Genomic DNA, 21,502 nt, shown 5'->3' with positions numbered 1-21,502 from the left:
TTTACAACCTACTGATGAAATGCTTCCTCAGTACTGAAAGAATCAAGCCTCCATTGTGAGCATGTTTCCCACTGGACTGGCCACACGTGGTACACCTCTCTGGGCTATCACTGCATTGTTACGCTTTGGTACTTACATATCCCATGACCCAACTCGCTTGCATGTCTGCTCCACTCAGAAACTACCAGCTGTATCTCTTTGAGAAAGTACAGAGCGCTCGGCATTCCATGCCCATTTTCCATTCTGCCGCATGCATGTCTACTGTAGCAACCTAGAGAATTGCAGAAGATTTCTGCCATTGTTCAAGTCCAATATATATAAAACAGTTCAAGAGCTTTTCATCAGAAGTTCACAACTCCAATATGGTATTACAGATTCTGTTACCAAGCCTCACTCAACCTCTCAAAAGATCAATTTAACACCCCCAAAAAGATTAGTATTTACATTTGAAGCTAACTCAGATGCTTTTAAAATAGAAGCCCCTTAAAACTTTTCAAATACCCACAACAATGGAGTCTAAACATAGAAGGGGCTGAGTACACAAAAATAATTAAGAAGTGATGTTTCATGTATTTGAAAGTCAGTGGATGAAAACCAATTATCCTCAGTATCATGGAGAGCTTGCCATCTTCAGTGCAGCCATGATTTCAACTCTCACGTATCCTGAGTAAGTGCTCTTCTAATTCTTAAAGCTCAAGGGAAATCTTTCGCCCAAGGAATAATGACAAATTTATCACAAGGAATGTGACACTAAACCTGCTGAAGCAATACAAGTCCATTTCAATTCAAACAACAGGTTCATATTTCTCAATGATACCAGAAAACTTTAAAAAAAAAATTAGCACTAAAATTAGTAGTCATATTCAGTATTAGTAAAATTGTATCATTTAGCGAACCTGTTTCAAGGGCTCCATCACAGCTGATGCTGTGCAAATTTATGAAAGATAAGCAACAATCGGGTAAAATACAGTCTGAAGGGGAAAAAGCATAGAATTAGTCAATAATTAAATTTCTAGAATCAGTGCTTACTTCATTAACAAGAATACTCAAATAATATCACCCACTTTCCAGAAAATGAACATTTCCACCAGCACCTTTAAAAAAAAAAAAAAACCACCACAAAACAAAGTATGCAAAAAATTCAAACATTTAAGTAAAATAATTCTGAGTTACAAGTTAGGAAATACACCACTTGACACATACACAGTTTAAAAACTGTTCTGTTTTCACTCAGAAATGACCCAAGTGATTTCTTATAAAACTATTCTAAACACTTTTCCTTACATATGAGGCTTAACAGGGGAATTTTGAAAATACAGGTATTTTCTTAAATTCACTGTGAGGAGAAGAGTGCAGAGCAGGACACTTCATTACTCATTTAATTTCTGAGTAAATAAAGGTTACAAGCAAAGAGAAAAGTAATTTTCTTTCAGTTTTCCTGTTTGCCTATAATCTCAATATATTATTAACTTAGGAAATATAATTTCTTTTAATGGTAGTTGTAATAAGCTGAAACTTGCTAAGGACAAGCTATTGAACTCAAACCATGATAGCCAGGTAGTTTCAGTGCAAGTCTGAGCATGGAAAATTCTGAGGTCTTCTTCATTTTATTAAAGAGGCATGTAAGTAACATTTTTGACACTAGACATATAGACAGGTACATGTATGATACCTAGGTTATCCCTTTTAAAAAAAAAAAATAGTAGTAATAAAATCACAGGAACTTAGGCTGAGATGGTACATCAGGAGTGTGTTATGACAGGCAAATGCTCCCAGGCAAAACCACTGAAAGTAGTACTTGAATAGGCTTAAAGGAAAAAATTGTGCTTTTCTTTCTGCTGGTGACTAAGCAGCTAAGCACTAAGACTGAAACCAACACATCTGTTGTTCAGTTACCTTTGTTAAGCAATGCTTTTCTAGGTCAATACTCTTTAAAAATATATATATTCATTGAAAGGGTAAATTACTAATCCTAAACCAAAATCTTGACAGAAAATAGCTGCAGCTGATGGTGTCTAGCCAAACTAATATCCATATAAACTCATTATAAAATCAGCTGTGTGCCACTTCACTGCAGATTACTTAAAGCTCAAACTTGTATGTGTACATACTTGATCATACAGGGTTTTTTTAATTGTTCTTTTCAGTGAGAATACCTGGCATAGCATGTCATCTAGGAAGACAGCTATTTAAAAAGACATTTCTGCTTATTATCATGGCCTTTTCAAATGACAGATCCACCAGGTAGCTGAAAGTCAAGCAATAATCAGAAACAGAAAACGTCAGTCTAAAATTTATGGCAGCCTTACGAACGAGTCATTTCATATGTGTCTTTGTAAGAACGATCAATGGGTAATTTTGACAACACATGTAATTTTCATTTTAAAAAAAAAAATCAACAGACTGGTTTAGCAAAGTAATACTAACTTTTTTTTTTTTTTTTTTTTTTTTTTTAAGATCAAGCCACAGAAAAATTAGGGGGCACAACATACCTACTAGGAATGTCTCATGTTTATTATTACCCCTGCCTAAATATGGCAATACTAACACCTCTTGAAATAGGACTGAGGAAGCAGATAATTAGCACAATAAAGAAAAAAATGAACAAACAGAAATAAAGATACATGTACACACATATGACTAACACGCAGAGGAGCTCAGTTCAGTTTGGTCATCTGTTTCCTGCTATAAACTTATTTTTTCCAGCATTACTGGCTACAAGGGCATCATAAGACTGGCAAGACAATGGAAAATTATGACTATGTTAGGACAACATTTTGTCCACCCTACAGCTGGTCCCAGTGGGGCCAGACCCATAAGAAACACAAATAGTATTTAGGTCTGCATCTTGGACATCAAGCTAGCTCCTTGCATAACAAGCTGCCAGAAGAACAACAGTTGTTCACTTACCAGGACCACAATCTCCAGTCACCTTGTTCAGGGAATTCTATACTCCATTAATTCCATACCATTTACGTATATGGAAACATGTAACAAATTAACATACCTAAAAATTAATATAATTGAGCTCACATTTCTAGAGGGAAGTACGTGGCACAGAGTAGCAATTTAATCTGTGGTAAATTACCTATTATCAGGAATCAATCAGTTGAAAATACCTTCTCCATTTTATGCTTTTTTTTCATCTGCTTCTCTTCAGTTTTCAATAAACAAAACATCAGTTCACCTCAACTATAGTTCAGGCTTTACTATTCATAGTAAGGTAACTCCATCCTTAGACATGAGGAAGATTCTGTTCTCCTGAGAAGTAAAGAAACCAGAGCACGTTTATGCCAATAGTGACAAGGTCACAAAGCAGTATTACAAATAGGATGCAGTCTCACTACGCTGTAAGCCATCAAGATGATGTATACAATGAGATGCCATCAAAATATCCCTGATCTCTGGGGGGGGGGGGGGGGGGAATCTGTCACAAACTCACTTTCTATACTTTGCCTTATCCAAGAAAAATGGGATGTCATGATGCGTATAAACACAGCACTAGTTTTGCAGGTTATCTCCCTCACTTCTATAAACCTTTTCTTCCTGTGAAGCCTAGATCTATGTGGGAGAGCAGATATAAAATAATTTAGGTCACAAATAAGCAACACCTGTGGGAAACTCCATCATTAACATAAAAACAGGTACTTTCAAAAATGGAAAAAAAACCTCAAACAAAACAGAGATTGGTATTTGAATTCTTGTGTGACTTTAGCTATTTTTCTTGACTGCTAAGTACCTAATAACCTCTTGGACATTTGTCCAAATAAGGCTCCTTCTCCAACTCTGTTTCCAAGAAATACTGTTTTTCCTGTTAAAAAAGCCATTTTGATCTTTTATTCAGTGGCACACACGCTCCCCGTGGCACATCCCAAATGTATTCCTTCTCCTTTTCTGGTAGATCCAAAAACTGTTACAAATTATTGAGACAGATATTGTAGAAATTTTGAAGCAAGTAACAGCACAGATTTTTGCTCTACTGAAAGGTATTTATTATTGCATAATATCGGACCATGCCAACTATTCAACATCACCATAATTAAAACACTCGTATTGGTACCCATTGCCTGGAGCACAGCATTGTGAAAATCCTTACTGCAAACAGCATCAAAGCTTGCATCAGGTGCCTCACCTTGATCAGTTCTTACTTCAGCAGCAAAAGGTAATGGAAAGACATTTTCTCACTCCAGATGTAGTATCTGGAGCTCTAAATCAAAGAATGGTTTGGGTTGGAAGAGACCTTAAAGATCATCTAGTTCCACCCCCCCTGCCATGCGCAGGGACACCTTCCACTAGACCAGGTTGCTCAAAGCCCCATCCAACCTGGCCTGGAACACTTCCAGGGATGGGGCATCCACAACCTCTCTGGGCAACCTGTTCCAGTGTCTCACCACCCTCACAGTGAAGAATTTCTTCCTAATATCTTATCTAAATCTACCCTCTTTCAGTTTGTCGTGGTTTAAACCCAGCCGGTAACAAAGCAGCATGCAGCCACTCGCTCACTCCTCCCCTTCAGCCCCAGTGGGGTGAGGAGAAAATATAAAGAAAGGCTCGTGGGTCAAAACAAGGACTGGGAGGGATCACTCACCACTTACGGTCATGGGCAAAAGACATGCTCAACTTGGGAAAAAAACAAAATCAATTTAATTTACTACCAAACAAATCAAAACAAGGATAATGAGAAGTAAGATCAAACCTTAGAACACCTTCCCCCCACCCGTCCCTCCTTCCTGGCTCAACCCCACTGCCCGTTCTCTCCACCTCCTTCCCCCGGCGGCGCAGGGGGACAGGGAATGGGGGTTGGGGTCAGTTCATCACACGTTGTCTCTGCCGCTCCTTCCTCCTCAGGGGCAGGACTCCTCACTCCTCCCCTGCTCCACCGTGGGGTCCCTCCCATGAGAGACAGTCCTTCACAAACTTCTCCAACGTGTGTCCTTTCTTGGGGCTGCAGTTCTTCACAAACTGCTCCAGCATGGGTCCTTTCCGTGGGCCGATCTTCAGTCACAGACTGCTCCAGTGCGGGCTTTCCCATGGAGTCATGGCCATCTTTGGGGGCATCCACCTGCTCCAGCGTGGGGTCCTCCCCGGGCTGCAGGTGGGCATCTGCTCCCCCGCTCCCCTCCGTGGGCTGGGGGGGGACAGCCTGCCGTCTCACCGCGGGCTGCAGGGGCATCCCCTCCTCCGGCGCACCTCCTCCTCCTCCTTCTTCAATGGCCTCGGTGTCTGCAGAGGGGTTCCTCTCACATTCCAGTCCCCCCACTCACCGCAGGTTCCCCTTCTTAAACCTGTTCTCCCAGAGGCGCTACCACCATCACTGTTTGGGTCAGCCTGAGCCAGAGGCAGGTCTGACTTGGAGCCGGGGAAGCTTCTAGCAGCTTCTCACAGGAGCCAACCCCGCAGCCCCTCCCCCGCTACCAAAAAAACTGCGCCCCACAAACCCAAAACACAGTTTAAAACCGTTACCCCTCATCCTATCACTACGATCCCTGTTAAAAAGTCCCTCCCCATCTTTCCTATAGGCCCCATTTATAAAGTCTCCCCAGAGCCTTCCCTTCTCCAGGCTGAACAACCCCAACTCTCTCAGCCTGTCCTCACAGGAGAGGTGTTCCAGCCCTCTCATCATTCCTGTGGCCCTCCTCCGGACCCACTCGAGCGGGTCCCTGTCTTTCTTATGCTGGGGGGCCCCAGAGCTGAACACAATACTCCAGGTGGGGTCTCACCAGAGCAGAGTAGAGGGGGGAGAATCACCTCCCTCGACCTGCTGGCCACACTTCTTGTGATGCAGCCCAGGATGCGACTGGCTTTCTGGGCTGCGAGCGCACACTGCTGGCTCATTCAGTTTTTCATCCACTAATACCCCCAAGTCCTTCTCCGCAGGGCTGCTCTCAATCCATTCTCCACCCAGCCTGTATTTGTGCTTGAGATCGCCCCGACCCATGTGCAGGACCTTGCACTTGGCCTCGTTGAACTCCATGAGGTTTGCACAGGCCCACCTCTCTAGCCCGTCAAGGTCCCTTTGGATGGCATCCCTTCCCTCCAGCTTGTCAACCACACCTCAGCTTGGTGTCGTCGGCAAACTTGCCGAGGGTGCGCTCAATCCCACTGTCCATGTCGCTGACAAAGATGTTAAACAGCGCCGGTCCCAATACCAACCGACCAATACTGAGGAGTGCCACTCATCACTGCTCTCCACTTGGACATCGAGCCGTTGACTGCAACTCTTCGAGTGAGACCATCCAGCCAATTCCTTATCCACCAAGTGGTCCATCCATCAAACCCATGTCTCTCCAATTTAGAGACAAGGATGTCATGCGGGACAGTGTCAAACGCTTTGCACAAGTCCAGGTAGTTGACATCCGTTGCTCTTCCCTTATCCACCAATGCTGTAACCCCATCATAGAAGGCCACCAAATTTGTCAGGCACAATCTGCCCTTAGTGAAGCCAAATAAAGTAATTTAACATGAATAATGTTCAGACTTGACACACTGCTATCTTAAAAACTGAGCTCTCTCTGCGCGAGTACGAGAGAAAATCCTGGAAGCAATTGGTATTGCCATATGTTTTATATTTGCTATATATTCTTCCAACCTCCAGTTACTCCTGTAACTATAAAAAGTTGTGGAAAAAGTACTCCATCATTATCTACTGAAGAACTAAGGCTAAAGGTATCAATTCATACCTACTTGCTCATCTTTGTGCTCCCAAATAAGCGTGCAGTTTCCTTCACTCTTCACATTAAAAAAAGTATTTAGATCTTTTAGAGATATAAGTTTCATGAAAATTAAAATATTTCAGGATTCTTTTTTTTCCTCCAATACCTATTGTTTGTAATTCCGTTTGCCACATGCACTGAAGGTATGTTCACACTGACCAAAGTTCAGCTATATTTAAATTAATCCATGGCAGAATTCATAAATGTACCAAACCCATAAATATGCAGTAAAAATCTCCTTAGGAGCTATTTTCCATTGTGTTAGTGTCAACAGATGATTTTAAATTAGGGTACAAAACTGCCTACTAATCAGAGCACAGAAGAACATTTATTTTCATTTTACAGTAACACGACTGTGGTTGATCTTTTCAAATGGTTCCACAACTGCAACCTGTTAAAATTTTAAACTGAATATAAAATTAATGAAGATGATTTATATAGACACATGGAACTGTCCTTAAAAATTTCTTCTGACAGCAAGTTTCCTAAGAATGGGAAGCAATACACTTCAATTAGCAGAGGTGGCAGTGAAGTATCCATTCACTGACATCATCGCTAGCTCCTGTTATCTGGTCAGTGGATAATTAAGGATTTGCTTTCTTTAACTAAACACGCTTTCAAATGCCTGGTTACAGAATCCTTGTGTAATATTTAAAGATAATTTTTAAGTCTTTTTATAAAAAGATTGGTAAGTTAGAATACATTTTTGATAAGCAGAATGATGCCCAAAGTATTCTGACGAACTTTTATTAAAAATAATCTTCCTACAGTAGTATGGAATTCTTCAGCAAAGTCAAGCCACCACCTGTTGCACAGCCTTCTTCACTAACACCATAAATCTTTTCTGTTCCCCTAGTGATCTGCATTATTGGCTGATAACTGCTCTGTTTATGAACACAAATGCAGTTTTGACCATAAATGCAATTTTGAAGCAGCCAAGACAGCTTTACTAAAAAGAAAATCACCTTCCCTTCAATGAGACCAACTTTTTTCTAAACCTTTACAGATGGATATGATTCCATGCACAGTCGTTAGACCCAGAAACTTCTCAGTAAGACAACCAAAAGTTGCTTAATGATATATTACAAGTACGATTTGTGATGCTCTGCATGCAGTTCACTTTCTAAGACTTTTTGTGCTGCTTCCTTTTCTGAATGCAATGGGTTCAAGATGCGTGATGTCTGTTTCCCAGCTATGCTTGTATTTGCTGGATGTCATTATGCACTGAAGATTTATGTTCAGCCTCAAATCAAATGCAAATTTCACACCCTAAGTAGGGATGCCCACAAACATATTGTTCTTTGGAGAGCAGCTCTCTGGCTCCATAGATATAACTTGGACAGAGTAGTTACGTTCTTCTGCAGCCCATGCCCGATCCAGATCCACAAGCCCCATACACTGCTTTCCTAAAACGAGAGCAAAGGAGAGCATGGAAACTCTAAAAATGTAGAAAAGTTATCAGAAACGTGCACTTCAATATTCAATGTTAGGAAAACACATCAGTAAGTCATCTAAAAAATAAGTTCTAAAGCTACTTAAAAAACTATCTTAATCTGCGTTACTTCAAATAGACAGTCATTAATAGTTCTAAATCACATCTGTGACTTGTAACCCTCATTTAGCAAAGATCTTGAGAAAGATTATTAACTCTTTATATATGGAGAAACATAACAGGCACAACTATTTTTAAGTATTCTCAAAACTTAAAGAAAAATCCATGCATTAATGTAAAAGCCAGAGGAAGAAAAAAATGCCTAGTTTACCCCATAGCGCTCTGAACTGCCAAAGTTCCACTCCCTTTACAACCATAACTGTTTTCCTCCTGTACTTTCATCTAAAATCTGAAAAACTCTGGTTATAAAATATCAGTAAAAGATTAAAAATCGAACAGTGATCCAGTGCAACGGATTTGAGACTTAAGAATGTAACTGCTTATAAACAAAAATACTAAATTACTAATGAAAACTAATCTTACCTCAGATTTACCTGCAGAAAAAACAGGAATAACAAATTCAAAGTTTTTTTCTGCTTAGAAGTTCGTATTATGATACAGCCATGCCAAGATGATGGGGCCATTTGTCTTTATGTATTTACTCATTACAATTATTATATTCTGAAATACAGAATTGATTTGTCAGATTGTATTTTCAGCAGTTTAAAACTGTCTTGCAAGAAGGATTTAGTACTTCCCTGAAATGTTTTACCACTAATAGTCATACAGTCTCAAATCACAAACAAGGCACAATCTTGCTTCAGTCTCAAAGCCAATGATCCTACTTCTTGTCTTGTTCCTGACAGAATTGTACAGTTAAATATATTTGGGATATGAGATGATGGGAAGAGACAGGAGCACTTATTCTGTTTACCATCAGAATACAAGTCTGGCATTCCAAACTACCCTCTGGAACTTCCTACCCCTCTCTCCTGAATATATACAGAGCCTGTGTGCCTGTACCATTCCAAGCCCTGGTATTGCATCTGTTACGTGCCTGTAGAAGTTTTGGGTAGGTGGCACAAACATGTCCCTCAGTATCCTTATATTTCAGAGCAGCTGGTGCACATCACACTTTAATACAGTACTCAGTCCAATCTACTCTGTCTTTCCACAGCAAACCAATGGCCCAAAGTATTTTCTCCTTCTCAGCTGAATTCGTTAGTTACAAAAGAAATTCACTACTTTGACTTCACCAACATTATGACATTTGGACTCTGTTCTATTGGTGGCTTGGAATTTGGGAGGGGTAGTAATTGGGCAGGAGACAATTTAGAGATACAATAATATGGTTAGGCCTGAAAAAGAGCTTTCAAACTCAGTCCTGTATGGATTTATATGTTGCAGGGAGAAATTACCAGTTTATATAACCAACCAGGATAGATACCCATAAATTACTTCTTGTGGCACTGTTCTCCTACATTTGTGATTTCATAGAAAGTCACCTTCTGCAGTTGGTTGAACAAAATGGCACGTACACACTCCTGCCACTGAGAGCAATATCATTATTATTCCAAGTCTACACACTAAGGGGCAGTTGGGATTGTCACAATTGGGGCCTGGGTCCCCAGGTGCTCTCAGTAAGACCATGTGAAATATATGGAGCAGTTCTGTGATGAGACAGAATAAATCAGGTGGGCTGTAGCGATGTTCACAAAACCATTCAGTAAGTTTGCACTCAGGTCCCACTGCTGCATATAGTGGATAAAACACACATGTCCAGTGAAAACGGGAAACAGAACTTTGTTCATTTAAGAGGGAATTGCTGTGTGTAGGGGAACTGGGTTCAACTGCGTATTTTTACGTTCACAGATACTCCAGAAATCGGTGATAACTCCTTTGACAAACGTGCTGTTTCTGCCATGACAGTCACAGACAGAATGCTGCATTTTAGTGCTTTAGGGGCTTACAGGTAGTGAAACAAAATGATCTATCACTTCACTGAAGCGGCATAAATTCAGTGCTAAAATTGCTAAAATACAGTTTACAATACAATCCTAAAATATTCAAAAAGTAGCAGAACGAGTCATTTTGCCACCATTTACAATAGAAAAGAAAAAGTCTCCACCTGTTCAGGAATATTTTCATTAAATGAAATCTACACAGTTTTCTCAATACCTGATCATGCCTTGCACAAAATTAAATTAAAAAATAATCTCACCATTGCTGTACACTGATATGATTCAATCTTCAATTATTTGCAAGCAAAACATAAAAGTACCCCAATAAGATTCCCATAAAACCAGAAACTGAACTGAAATGGGAATGATCTTCACTGAAACAGATTAGTATTACATGGAACTTAAAGAAAAAAACATTCTTTAAAACAGAAAAAGCAATGATGTAGGGGAAGGGAGAGGAATAAGATTTATGTTTGGTTTTTTGTCAGGGCAAAGCATATGAAAGTTAAATTTGTGAAAAAAAATTGCAGTTTCGGAGACAGAGAACAGATAAAAGTTACAACCTTTCAAAAAAGTTTTTTTGGGTCCTCTTCCAATTTTCAGTCCACCTGGCAAGCAGCAGGGGACAATGTGGGGTGCTACACTGGTAACTGAATACTGCCCTTTTTAAAAATTTTTTTTCAAATACTGTGATGATAGCAAAAGAGCTGACAAATTTATTATAAAATAGGTAGTTATCTCAGAATCTGTATTATTTTCTTTTTGTGCAGTGAGTATAGGAAATACTTTGAATCTTCAAATTAAGCTTTTTAAAAACATTATTTGCTACTACTGCTTTAATATACTTTCTAAATGTTTCTTGCAAGCCTAGAATGCACAGTTATACCCTGAGAGTTCCCAGCCCCTTCTGTCTTTTCTGACCTGGAAAAGGTCATAGCTTCCATCAGAACACTAATACCAGACAGGAGCACATTATACCCTTTTTTAAGGCAAGGAATACTAGAATATTGCACATAATGAAGAAATGACTTTGCTTATTCCAAATATTTGAAGTGTATTTTGCTGTCCTTCTGACTAATGAAATTCCTGCTATCTTAATGACAGCTTCTTGCATTTCTTTTCCTCAGAAATCATTGACACCTGACCAAGAAACTAAAATCTCAGGAATCAACTTACTTTGGCTCTTAATTGCACAGAAACAACCCAACAGAAGGCAGCTGCTCTTACTCAGAATGGCAATAAAGTACAAACCTGAAACAGAACTGATTACCGAATGGTAAAAATTGAGTCATGCACTGCTGTAGCTGTAACATGTTTCCCCACAATGGGAAGGCTGGTACCCCAGGTAAGGGGTTAGCCAAACCGTGTTCATGGCAAAGTCTTCAGATTTTATATATTATTGATTATTTAAAAAAACAAAACAAAACAAAAAACCCAACAGAAAACCTTCCTGTTTGTTTCTAAAATTATTATCATGACCCTAATAATGAGGTGGCCCAAATAGATCTGTATGCTCTTAAGCCTGCCTGTACCAAAGCTAGCCCAACCTCTGCAATTTAGCCTTATTGTTTCCAGCTGGCATTAGATGTTTGCCCTTCTAAAAGAGTTATCACCAGCAATTACAAGCAGGACAGAGGGTGCACACTGAAAATCACTACTATGAATAGCCTGTGCTTTTATGTAAGACGAACTGGCAATAGCAGGACTTCAGTGAACTTTACAAAGACCTCATTCTTTTCAGAGAATGGTGGGAGAAAAAAAAAAGGTGAAGCAACAAAAATCAGTAAAATGCAAACCCTCTATCTCACATTGGTAATTCTGAAAAAAGAAAAGAGTTTCCATACCATAGTTCAGAACAGCAAGAGGCAAAATGTGAAGAAAGTCAAATTTTTCAAGTGTTATGTGAAGACAGCAACTTAGTGCCCCGTTCATAAATGTACTACTTCTTCCTTTATATATCAAGGTAAATTCATTACTGAGATAGTTTACACAACAGCTGCAGAAATTCATACCAATTAGCCTGCGTTCAGGTGGAAGCTGAACAGCTGTCTGATCGGCAAATCTGCAAAGGATCATGTGCTCCTAGAAACACAAGAAAGTAAAGAAATTTGGTCCAGTAGCATTTCCATCTTCCAAATAAAGTAAGAAAAATCTAATTAAATGTTTAAAAGTATCAAAAACACTATCATGTGGAAGACTATATTTCTAGAAAAATTATTTGTGTGCAAATCCTAATTTTGATACTGCTTTGGCTTGTAAATATGTGTGTAAATCAAGTATTTGTAACCATGACCACATTTCTACTCATGAGGATTTGTTTCTTGCCAAATTTTCACTTAATTCTCTGCAGCAGTTGAATTGGATGCAATGTGTACAAGATAGCATTCTCAAAGACATACTGTAGACTAATTTTGCCTTCAATTACTGATGAGCAACACAGCCTTCTTTTAGCACAGTCATCATGGGGCAGCATCTCTGCATTAATAAGCAGCCAGGACAAAATTCTTAAATAGGTGATTTGAACTACTGCACATTTCTCCCAAGCAGTGATTTTGAATCCCAGAAGCATCAGCTTGTGGGTGAAACTTCCCCCGCTCTGCCAAATCCATTCAAGATCAACCCAAAAGATCCTGAAGGCAAAATTGATCCTGAAGGCAAAAGATACCTGGCTGTGAATAGGAAAGCTTCCTACATCAAAATGAGCACAATCCACTTTCAAACTATCCCTGTTCCACTTAAAAGCTTTTGCAGAGGCTTCTACAACAGCTGCTGTTGATTTCTTCCTGTCCTGTCACCCAGGGGTATGGTGCAGTGGAGGGTTAGCCCCACCACCTTCCTCCCTGCTTAGATCACTACACAAGCAGGCAGAACCCCATTCTCATTTGCCTTCAAAAAACACCACCTATGCTAGCGTAATGGTTTCTCAAAGACAAGACAAGACAAGGAAGACAAGTTAGCCAGACAGTGAGAGAAAAAGCCTTGAAGGTGTAGCAATGAAATTAATGCTCTGATGACAGCTGTGCTCTTTGGAACAGCTGCAATATTAAGTACAGGACCGAGTAAATCAGAACCATTTTAGAACTGTACAACATTCCCCAAGTCTCCTATAATGTCATGGGGAGAAAACAGAAATGGACAACAACAAAAAGTGCTCTGCTAAGCAAAGCTTCCAGAGCTATAGTTCTGAAAAAAGGACATGTGTCTTGCAACAAAAAGAAAACTTTTTATTTATTTATTTATTCTTGCCTGATATAAAATGATGATTTTAAAGATTTGGTTCCTGTAACAGATGGAGAGAGCAACTTCACCTGAGGATCCTTCGGCTTCCTTCAGTATCCTGAAGTAAGGACACTTACTCCTGCTTTTTATTAGGGGGACATAAACATCCAAAAGTCTTCATTTCACAAAAAAACTGAATGAAATCCCATCTATATTAAATCAAGATGGTAACTCCCTCCACAGTACACTCCATCCAATTCATAAATTTAATAGACACCTGACCACAAAAAAGTTTGCCCACATATTATAAATCAAAATATCGCTACTTGATACTCAAATATTACTCATTTAAATAAATTTACAATATCTTGAGGTAGGGATATTTGTTCCCTAGTACAGCTCATTCACATGAATGTTTTCAGCTCACAGCTCCATATGAGAACAAGTTATAACATGTTTAGGACTTAAACATGTTATGCCCAGTCAGTTCAGATCAAATATGGCTATTTTTGTAGTACTAAAGAGCTGAAAATGTTAAACCCAGGTGTGACTACTGGAAAACGGAGGAGAAGGAGAGCCACAGCCAATGTGGCTGCTGTTAGGAGAGAAGAAGCAGTGATAGGCAGCCTGGGGAGAAAAAGAGGGATTCAGAGGAAAGAAAGAAGATCCACATTAGCATAGAACCCCTCACCAGCCTTCAGGCACCCAACATAACCCACCTCTGCAACATCAGGTTCTCAGCTCATCCGACTCGCCACTTAACCTGAAAATCTGGACTGACTCTAATGCCTTGGCTTCCTACAGAGATGATCCAAAAAGTTAAACTAGAGCCTAAGTCATGACTACATTGTTTCCCCATGACACAGTCATTAAATTGTCACATTCCCTGTTGGTAGAAATAAGAAGAAAAGCATTTCTAAAATAATGAAGATAAGAATTATAAACTGCCCAAACTTTGTGTGTGCATAAACAGTTAACTTGCTTACTAGAACACCCATGCCTTCAATTCCTATTAAGTTTTCAAAGCTGTATGTGCAAAGTTATTCAGTTTTACTTTCCAATTCTCCTATGGGGAGAGTGTCTTGACAAATAGTCCCAAAATGTATCATAGTAGAAATCCACAGCTATCATAACCTTATTCTCTGCAGCTATAAACTAATGAATTACAGCATAATGCTCTCATCAAAAAAGTTTTGGAACTGCCAGACTTCTGGATATCTTTTTAGATCTCACCAAAATGAAAGATAAGAGAAATGAATTTAAAATGGGAATTGGAGGGGGGTGACACAGACAATGTCTGGCTAACACATGGCAGCTTTGGCTACCAGCCAATAACCTGTAACAATTTATTAATATGAAATATAAAAACGCATCTAGCTAGCTGGATAACAAAAGTTATTTATAACTAGGATTATTTGAGGCACCAACCAGCCTAGACCATTTGTATAGACGCTTACATTACTAAGAGCAGCAATATTTTTTAACATTGTCCTTGGTCCCTGTGCCCTTCTGCAACACAAATAATAAAATGCTGGAACTTCTACAGTGTTGACAAACCCTGTGAGTTAAACCTCCATGGATTAACAGATTAAGAAAAAAATTCACTGAGCTTTAACGAGATTATACATACTATCCCAATCTAGGCATCCTTGACTTTATTGTTGTCACCATCTCGCTCTGTACTGTCAACAGGTCTACTTTTAATAATGAGTTAGTAAATAAACTTCTTCTGAACTGAAACTTGAGTTCTTCATGATTAGGTGTTAGAAACATATAAATGTGTTGAAAAGAATGTTAATCAAGGGAAAAAATAATGGCAGGTCCAAATCCACTGTGCCGCTTTTATCGTCCCAATCTAAGGGCATTTATTTCCATGTAAATTAGTAAAGTGTACATAAAGTAAAGTGTCATGAAGATAAGATTAGCGTATTACCAGATAACTGAACTTCCCTACATAAAATGGCTGGAAATTATATGAAGTTTTTAATGCCCTCTTACTTGAGGATTAAAAAAGATAATCTCAATTTTCCTGCTACATATAGCATCTCTGCTATGCTCAATGTCCCAAAACCCATCTGGATATTAGAAATACCATCTCTCTCACATTTCTGTTACAAAGGTTTATTCTGCATCTCCAAAATACATTTCTATATTGTAAAAACCAAGAGCCTTGTCTGGGATTTGACATGTAAACTTCGTAATAGCCTTGCTTCTCTCAAATGGAAACATTCTTTCCATGCCACATTAAGTGCATCTAACCTTCAAACTTCTGGTTGCTCATCACTAACTAGTTCCAACACACTAGACAAAGCTTAACAGATCAGTACCAGTTGTCTGCTGCCCACCTCTCTGCTCCTGTCCTTTTTCATTCCCCTGTTATCTTCATTCTGTCGGATCCGCGTGCCTCATTGATTCTTTCTCCCACTTTTCTCCGAGACTATCTCCACAGACTCTGGCTCCCCAGGGTCAAACCACATTTGAATATTTTTGAAATAATTTTGAATAATGTTTTTAAAACAACACTGTATGAAATTCTTGCTGATGAGTATAAGCTCTTCCTACTCACTATGTCCAATCTTGAAGACATAAATCAGGGGGTGAAATCTAATGTTTAATCAAAAAATATAGCTATAAAAGCAATAATTTTACCTAAAAAATTATCAGGCATTTCAACAGTATAAACAGTTGTATTTAAGACCTAAATAAATTGGTATCCTGTAATTGTTAACTGATACATGTTGAAGTATCTTAGGAATGGCTCGCTTATACATTATGATAAAAAAAAAATTCTTCTGTGGAGAAACTATTTAATTTTATTGAAGAAAAAAAGCCTTAAAAAAGGAATGGTGGAGAGAAAGCTACACAATGACATCTGTGCTACTAATGAACATTTCACATAACACATGCTCCTCCTTGCAATTAAAAGATAACCACTTTATTTCATTTGAGAAGACAACCCAGTGAAATGCAGGAAACTGCACATAACCCTTCCCCAACCCTTTTACATACCTTGTAGGACAAAACTTCTTTGAACTGATGACTGAAAAAAAAAAAAAAAAGACCGATTCAATTAACATCTAAAAAAGCAGAGGTGGAAAATAGAGCAATCATTACATACTTGAACACATTTTAAACAAAATAGCAATATCTGTACCCTACAGAAAGGCATTCAAAAAAATCAGAAACCATTACAGTTCCAGTTCACTAGAAAAGGAAAAACTTATTTGGTGGTGTCTTTTTTTTTTTTTCTATTGTATTATTCATAAAAGTTCTCTCTTTAAATCATTATAAATACTAACACAGATTTACCGGTGTTTCCACATTGTCACATAAACACTTCATATTACACGTACACAACCTCTAGACATGCATATTTTGTTTGTATTGCAAAAGAAAAGTGCCTTTACAATGGAATTGAGTACAGAACACAGGCAATATGGGGATGTGAACAGGCTATCATGTTTTATGATCATATCAAATAAGGCAAAAAGAAAAAGCAAACCCTAAAATGTAGCTTGAGCTAAGGCTGATAATTTTCTACATAGGCTTATGATGTGATATTTAAAATTTTAGCAAACACAAAAACATAATTTACATTCTTGCAGGACCTACAGCAACAAAAGTTTTCTAACATACTGAGCATTTCCAGACTTCATGATCTAAAACCAAAACTGGTCAAAAGTTAAACAGTATCCAGGCAATTTTAAAACAAGTCAACAGAGAAATGCTATATGCCTGCTAACTTTAGAAGGCTTAAAATTTTATTGCCTCTTCCTTAAGAATATTTATTTGTTTTACTGTGTCACAAGAGAAAACAAAAAGGGACACACATAAAGAGATGGAAGAATAAGATTGACTAAGAAAACACTGTTAAACGCAAAGTTTTTCAAACTGACAAATTCTAAATATTTACTCTCCATGCACTTCTGTGACAGCAAACTTCAATATTATAGAAAAATATGAAAAAAATATTTAACATGGATGCATAAGATTCTTTTAAATTTGTCAATTCCTTTTAAGACAGCATGTTTCAATTTCTTGTTTTAGCAAATATATACCTAAGACAATGTTGTAAATCCTAGTAGAATTAAATCTGATTCATCTTGGAAATCCAAAATGCAAAGCTCAGCTTTACAAAAAAAACCCCTCAACCCTCTTCCCCCATCTACTTCTGCCTCAGAAAGCTGTTAGCCTCTTATCTTCTGCCACTTTATGCTTACCTTTTACATTTTATTTATATCAAAGGCATTAAAATTCTTAAGCCTAAGATATATAAGTATCTCCAACATGGCAGATCTGAAGACGACAAAATAACGACACAGTCCATTGAAAAAGTATTAAAAATATGAACTGAAATACAGGAGAGCTTGTCTATTTGGGAATAAATCAGAAGAGTTTCACACGCAGTAAACTGTGGTATAAAGCAGATCCATTTCTTTAAGCTGATTGCCTACATCTTTCTCCAATATTAAAATGTCAATTCCCCTTCTTACAGTAATTTTCATGAGTTTTCTATTAACTTTGTGATTTCAAGGTAAAAGGTCTGCGTATTACATAGATTCCCACATACGGTATCTACTATGTTGATGGTATAAAGTCTTCTGAACTATGAATAGATAAATCCAGACAAAAAGTAACCCAGGAATTACCAATCTGTCTCCCTTTCAGGACAGGTTTGCAAAGAGAAACAGGAGGAAACAGCTGCATTGTATCTGTGAACCAATTTAGCCTAGACACTTGCAATGATCTTCAATTGATTAATTCTATACTTGTAGTATTTTCTTCCTTCATTTAAGTTCATGTTTTAAAGCTTGTCTTTTTAGCTTTAGTTTACCTTTGAGGATATTTAAACTTCACTGTGTTTTGAATGAAGCCATAACAACAAGGTGAGATGACAAAGGCTGCCCGTGCTTTGATGCAGTGGTCGATCACCATGTCTGTTGCCACACCACATGCATGCAGAGCCACCTAGAGTGTTAAAAAACAAAAAACAAACAAGCAAATTCTTTACAGCAATAGTCTAAATACAATCCTGTTGCAGTATTTTTTTGGTTGGCCGAGTTACTTAAATATATGAGGAAGTTTTTGCAATGAGAGCTGTTATGCCAAAGGCCTGCTCCTTAATTCCTCAGTTTTTCATTCCTCTCCTTCATATCTATGCTGAGGAAAATTTATGGCCTATTCCATTAACAGGGGTACCATCAACACTGAACAAGGGTCACTCACCAAAAGCAGTCAAAAGGTAGGTGCACTGCATTGTGATATCAAATAAATTAAGAACGAAGATCCAGAAAGTATTAAAAGAAAAACTGCTTTTTGTCAAGCAAAAAGGACTTTGAAATATAAAGAACTATTTCAAAACTGGATTCCAACTTACCAGTAAGAAAAGTAACAGATATACCTGAAGGTCACATTTAAAGGACAACATTTACGCATAGATTTTGATCATTTGATTGTAAGGTATTGAGTAAAAACTTTAGAAAACAAAAATTGGTGGGGAGGGGAAGCATCAAATACAACTTCCCCTCCTTTTCTTTTTTTTTCTCCTTATTCTTTTCTTTCTTTTTCTTAGCGATGGGCTCTCAAACTAAAACTAGAATGCCATTCAATCACCACAGCTACCTGCAATTACACATTGATGTGTGTTTGGGCAACACACAGGTTGCACAGAAATTCTTCATGCTCTCCTACAGAAAAGCAAGTGAACGCTGTACTCAATATATTGCAAGGAAAGGCAAACAGCTCACTCCTATCAATACCTGTGATACCAAATGGGCCAGGTGAAATGGAGGCATTACTTTCTCTGCCTTCTTCCACGTAATCCGTAGCTCAAAGAGTAAGCCTGGTGCATACACATTGCTCTATGTTTTTCATTAAACTAAGCACATTTTGAGGCACATTTTTAATTTTATGCAGTGGTGCGGATTTGTAACTGCATTGTTTTCTTTGCTTTTTGTTCACTGTAAATTTAGGAAAAAGGTTTAAAACTGCAAGGCTCAGATTTCAGGGTTCAAAGTTGTTTTTCAGGGTACAGCAATTGAAAGATAAAAACTTTGCTCTCAGATATAGATTAAAACAAAGACTTTTTTGTTTGCAGACTGCTTGATGTAAGCTCAGCTGAGCAGACCATTAATCATCAACTGAACTTTAACTGCATACAGATGGTAACAAATATTCTTGTCTCAAGCAAAACATTAAAAAATTAGTATGAAAATAATTTTAAAATTAAAGTTTTCTGCTTGTATGAATTTAACAACAAAAATAAAACTAGTTTAACATCAGAAATAGATTTTTAATATCACAGCTATTAGATTATCATGGAATATAATTATAGTTACTTCCTCATCTATCCAAGCAGAAAACAAAGACATCTGCTTTGCTTGCATGTTTGGAAAAGAGACCTTAAAACAGCAGCAGATAAAACCAGTAGTTTTGCTGAGCCTGTAGGAACTTTTACACCAACCGATTTCTTCTTTCGGTTTCTCAGAATCAATTTAGTTAAGCAAAAAATCACAAATAAAATTCAAGACAAAGTTTTCTCAGGATATTCTATAAATTAAACTATCTGAAAAAAAATAACAAGTGAGGACTAATGCAGACAACGTATTTGGTTCACAAATCCATATATCTGTAGACACAGCAAAACCAAGTGACCCCTGAAGAGAGCAACAGAGCTAATGCAGTGTGAGACCACTGCCCTGTATTACTCCTCTGGCACCACAACTCCCCAGAACAGGCTCAGGTTCATGAAACCTCAGGCTCACTTTAATGATCTTAAAAAGAAAAGAACTCAACACACTCAAAAATACACTCCTCCCCAAACAAACCTTAAACTTTTCAACTTGTTCTCATGAATTAGCTGAGATACTGGGAGTACTAATAGAAGTATTAAAACCAACTAAGATCTCAAAGACTCCTCTGGGTGTTGGCATGTAAATGAATACTGGAAGGAAATATTTGGAAGCTCTGACTTTTAGACTGAAATCCTTTATTGTGGTTGGTGGTTGTACTACAACATGTAGTAGTACAATGTACCAGTACGTCTGGCACTCAAACAGGTTGTTTCAGAACCTTTATCTTCATTACCCCAACAATCCATAAGGGCAGAAATTTTATGTGGAGCAAAAGGGAAGTGGTTGACACTTTTTTTTTAACCTGCTTTTGAACTCCCGGCAGGTAACAGATAAGCAAATAGCTAAGTAATGCAGATTTGATGTCAAGGTAAATAAAATGCATATAAACATGTTTTAAACTAATACCAAAAGCAGAGAGATGACGACTTCTGTCACATCCATTTTTCTGTACCTCTTTAAGTTTCAAGTACTATAACCAGTGAATTTCTTATCATGTCCACTCTCACATTTACACTGTACAGTCTTACTGAAAATGGTGAAGTCTTGCAATGAGTGACAAGCTTTACAAGCCTCAGAAGATGGGTTTAGAAATGATGCATTGCCACACTTTGTTCATAACTATGTATTATGGTATTATATTGTCTTTTTTGTATCAGACCAGTGTTTATGACATCTAAACTTTGCATTATTTACCTTCAAACACACCAAACACTTGTGCTACTGGTCAGTAAACCAGCCAGCTCCTGTCTTAAATGTAGCTGCATAGGAAAGTTAATCCTGAGTTAATGAGCTAATCCAGAAGAGTGATTCATGGTATGATACAAACTAATTCTGAAGCTGAGATTGATACAGGTCTCCCAAAAAGGGAAAGCTCCAGGTTTGTCTGTTGAATAGTCTACAGAATCAAGTCAAAGAAACTGAAATCACAGGCCTGGAAATGAAGAATTTCCAAGTGAATTTTTCTGACATATACTTCAATATTTTCCTTGTCACAAAACTTCAGAGAGAATGTAACACTTTTTCATTAAATAAAAACTCCATGGAGATATTTAACTTAGTATTAAAGTTAAAAATAGACCCCCAAAAATGAAGACAGGAACTCCAATGATCACAAAATTGGAGACTCATTTTACCAAAAAACTATTACACATTTCACACACAGAATTCAGTAAATTATTCATGAGATCCTGATTTTTTGAAGTAGATCTCTAGTTCATCCACTGCGATTTATATGACAATGTAGCACAGAAAATAAAGCTAGACAATTGGAAATTTACACTTGGAAGAACTGGGCTAAAATTATTTATTCTCTCCTCTTTCTCC

General features: G+C 37.9%; 1 protein-coding gene across 3 annotated transcripts in view; it reads right to left on the bottom strand.

Moving 5' to 3' along the window:
* Nucleotides 1–7,022: 7,022 nt before the first annotated feature.
* Nucleotides 7,023–21,502, bottom strand: part of GSTCD (glutathione S-transferase C-terminal domain containing) — a 71,587-nt gene continuing 57,107 nt past the window's right edge. For all 3 annotated transcript variants that reach the window (XM_030012354.2, XM_030012363.2, XM_030012345.2), the window contains exons 9-12: nt 18,160–18,293; nt 16,335–16,365; nt 12,119–12,188; nt 7,023–8,119 (exon numbers count right to left, since the gene is read on the bottom strand). In XM_030012354.2, the coding sequence (XP_029868214.1) occupies nt 7,983–8,119; nt 12,119–12,188; nt 16,335–16,365; nt 18,160–18,293 (372 nt within the window). In that variant the 3' untranslated portion in view covers nt 7,023–7,982. The remainder of the gene's footprint in view (nt 8,120–12,118; nt 12,189–16,334; nt 16,366–18,159; nt 18,294–21,502) is intronic.

This window comes from Aquila chrysaetos, chromosome 1 (assembly GCF_900496995.4).
Source record: "Aquila chrysaetos chrysaetos chromosome 1, bAquChr1.4, whole genome shotgun sequence".
In the NCBI taxonomy this organism is placed as follows: domain Eukaryota; kingdom Metazoa; phylum Chordata; class Aves; order Accipitriformes; family Accipitridae; genus Aquila; species Aquila chrysaetos.
The sequence above is the reverse complement of the archived record's forward strand: the minus strand, read 5'-3'. Positions and strand labels throughout refer to the sequence as shown.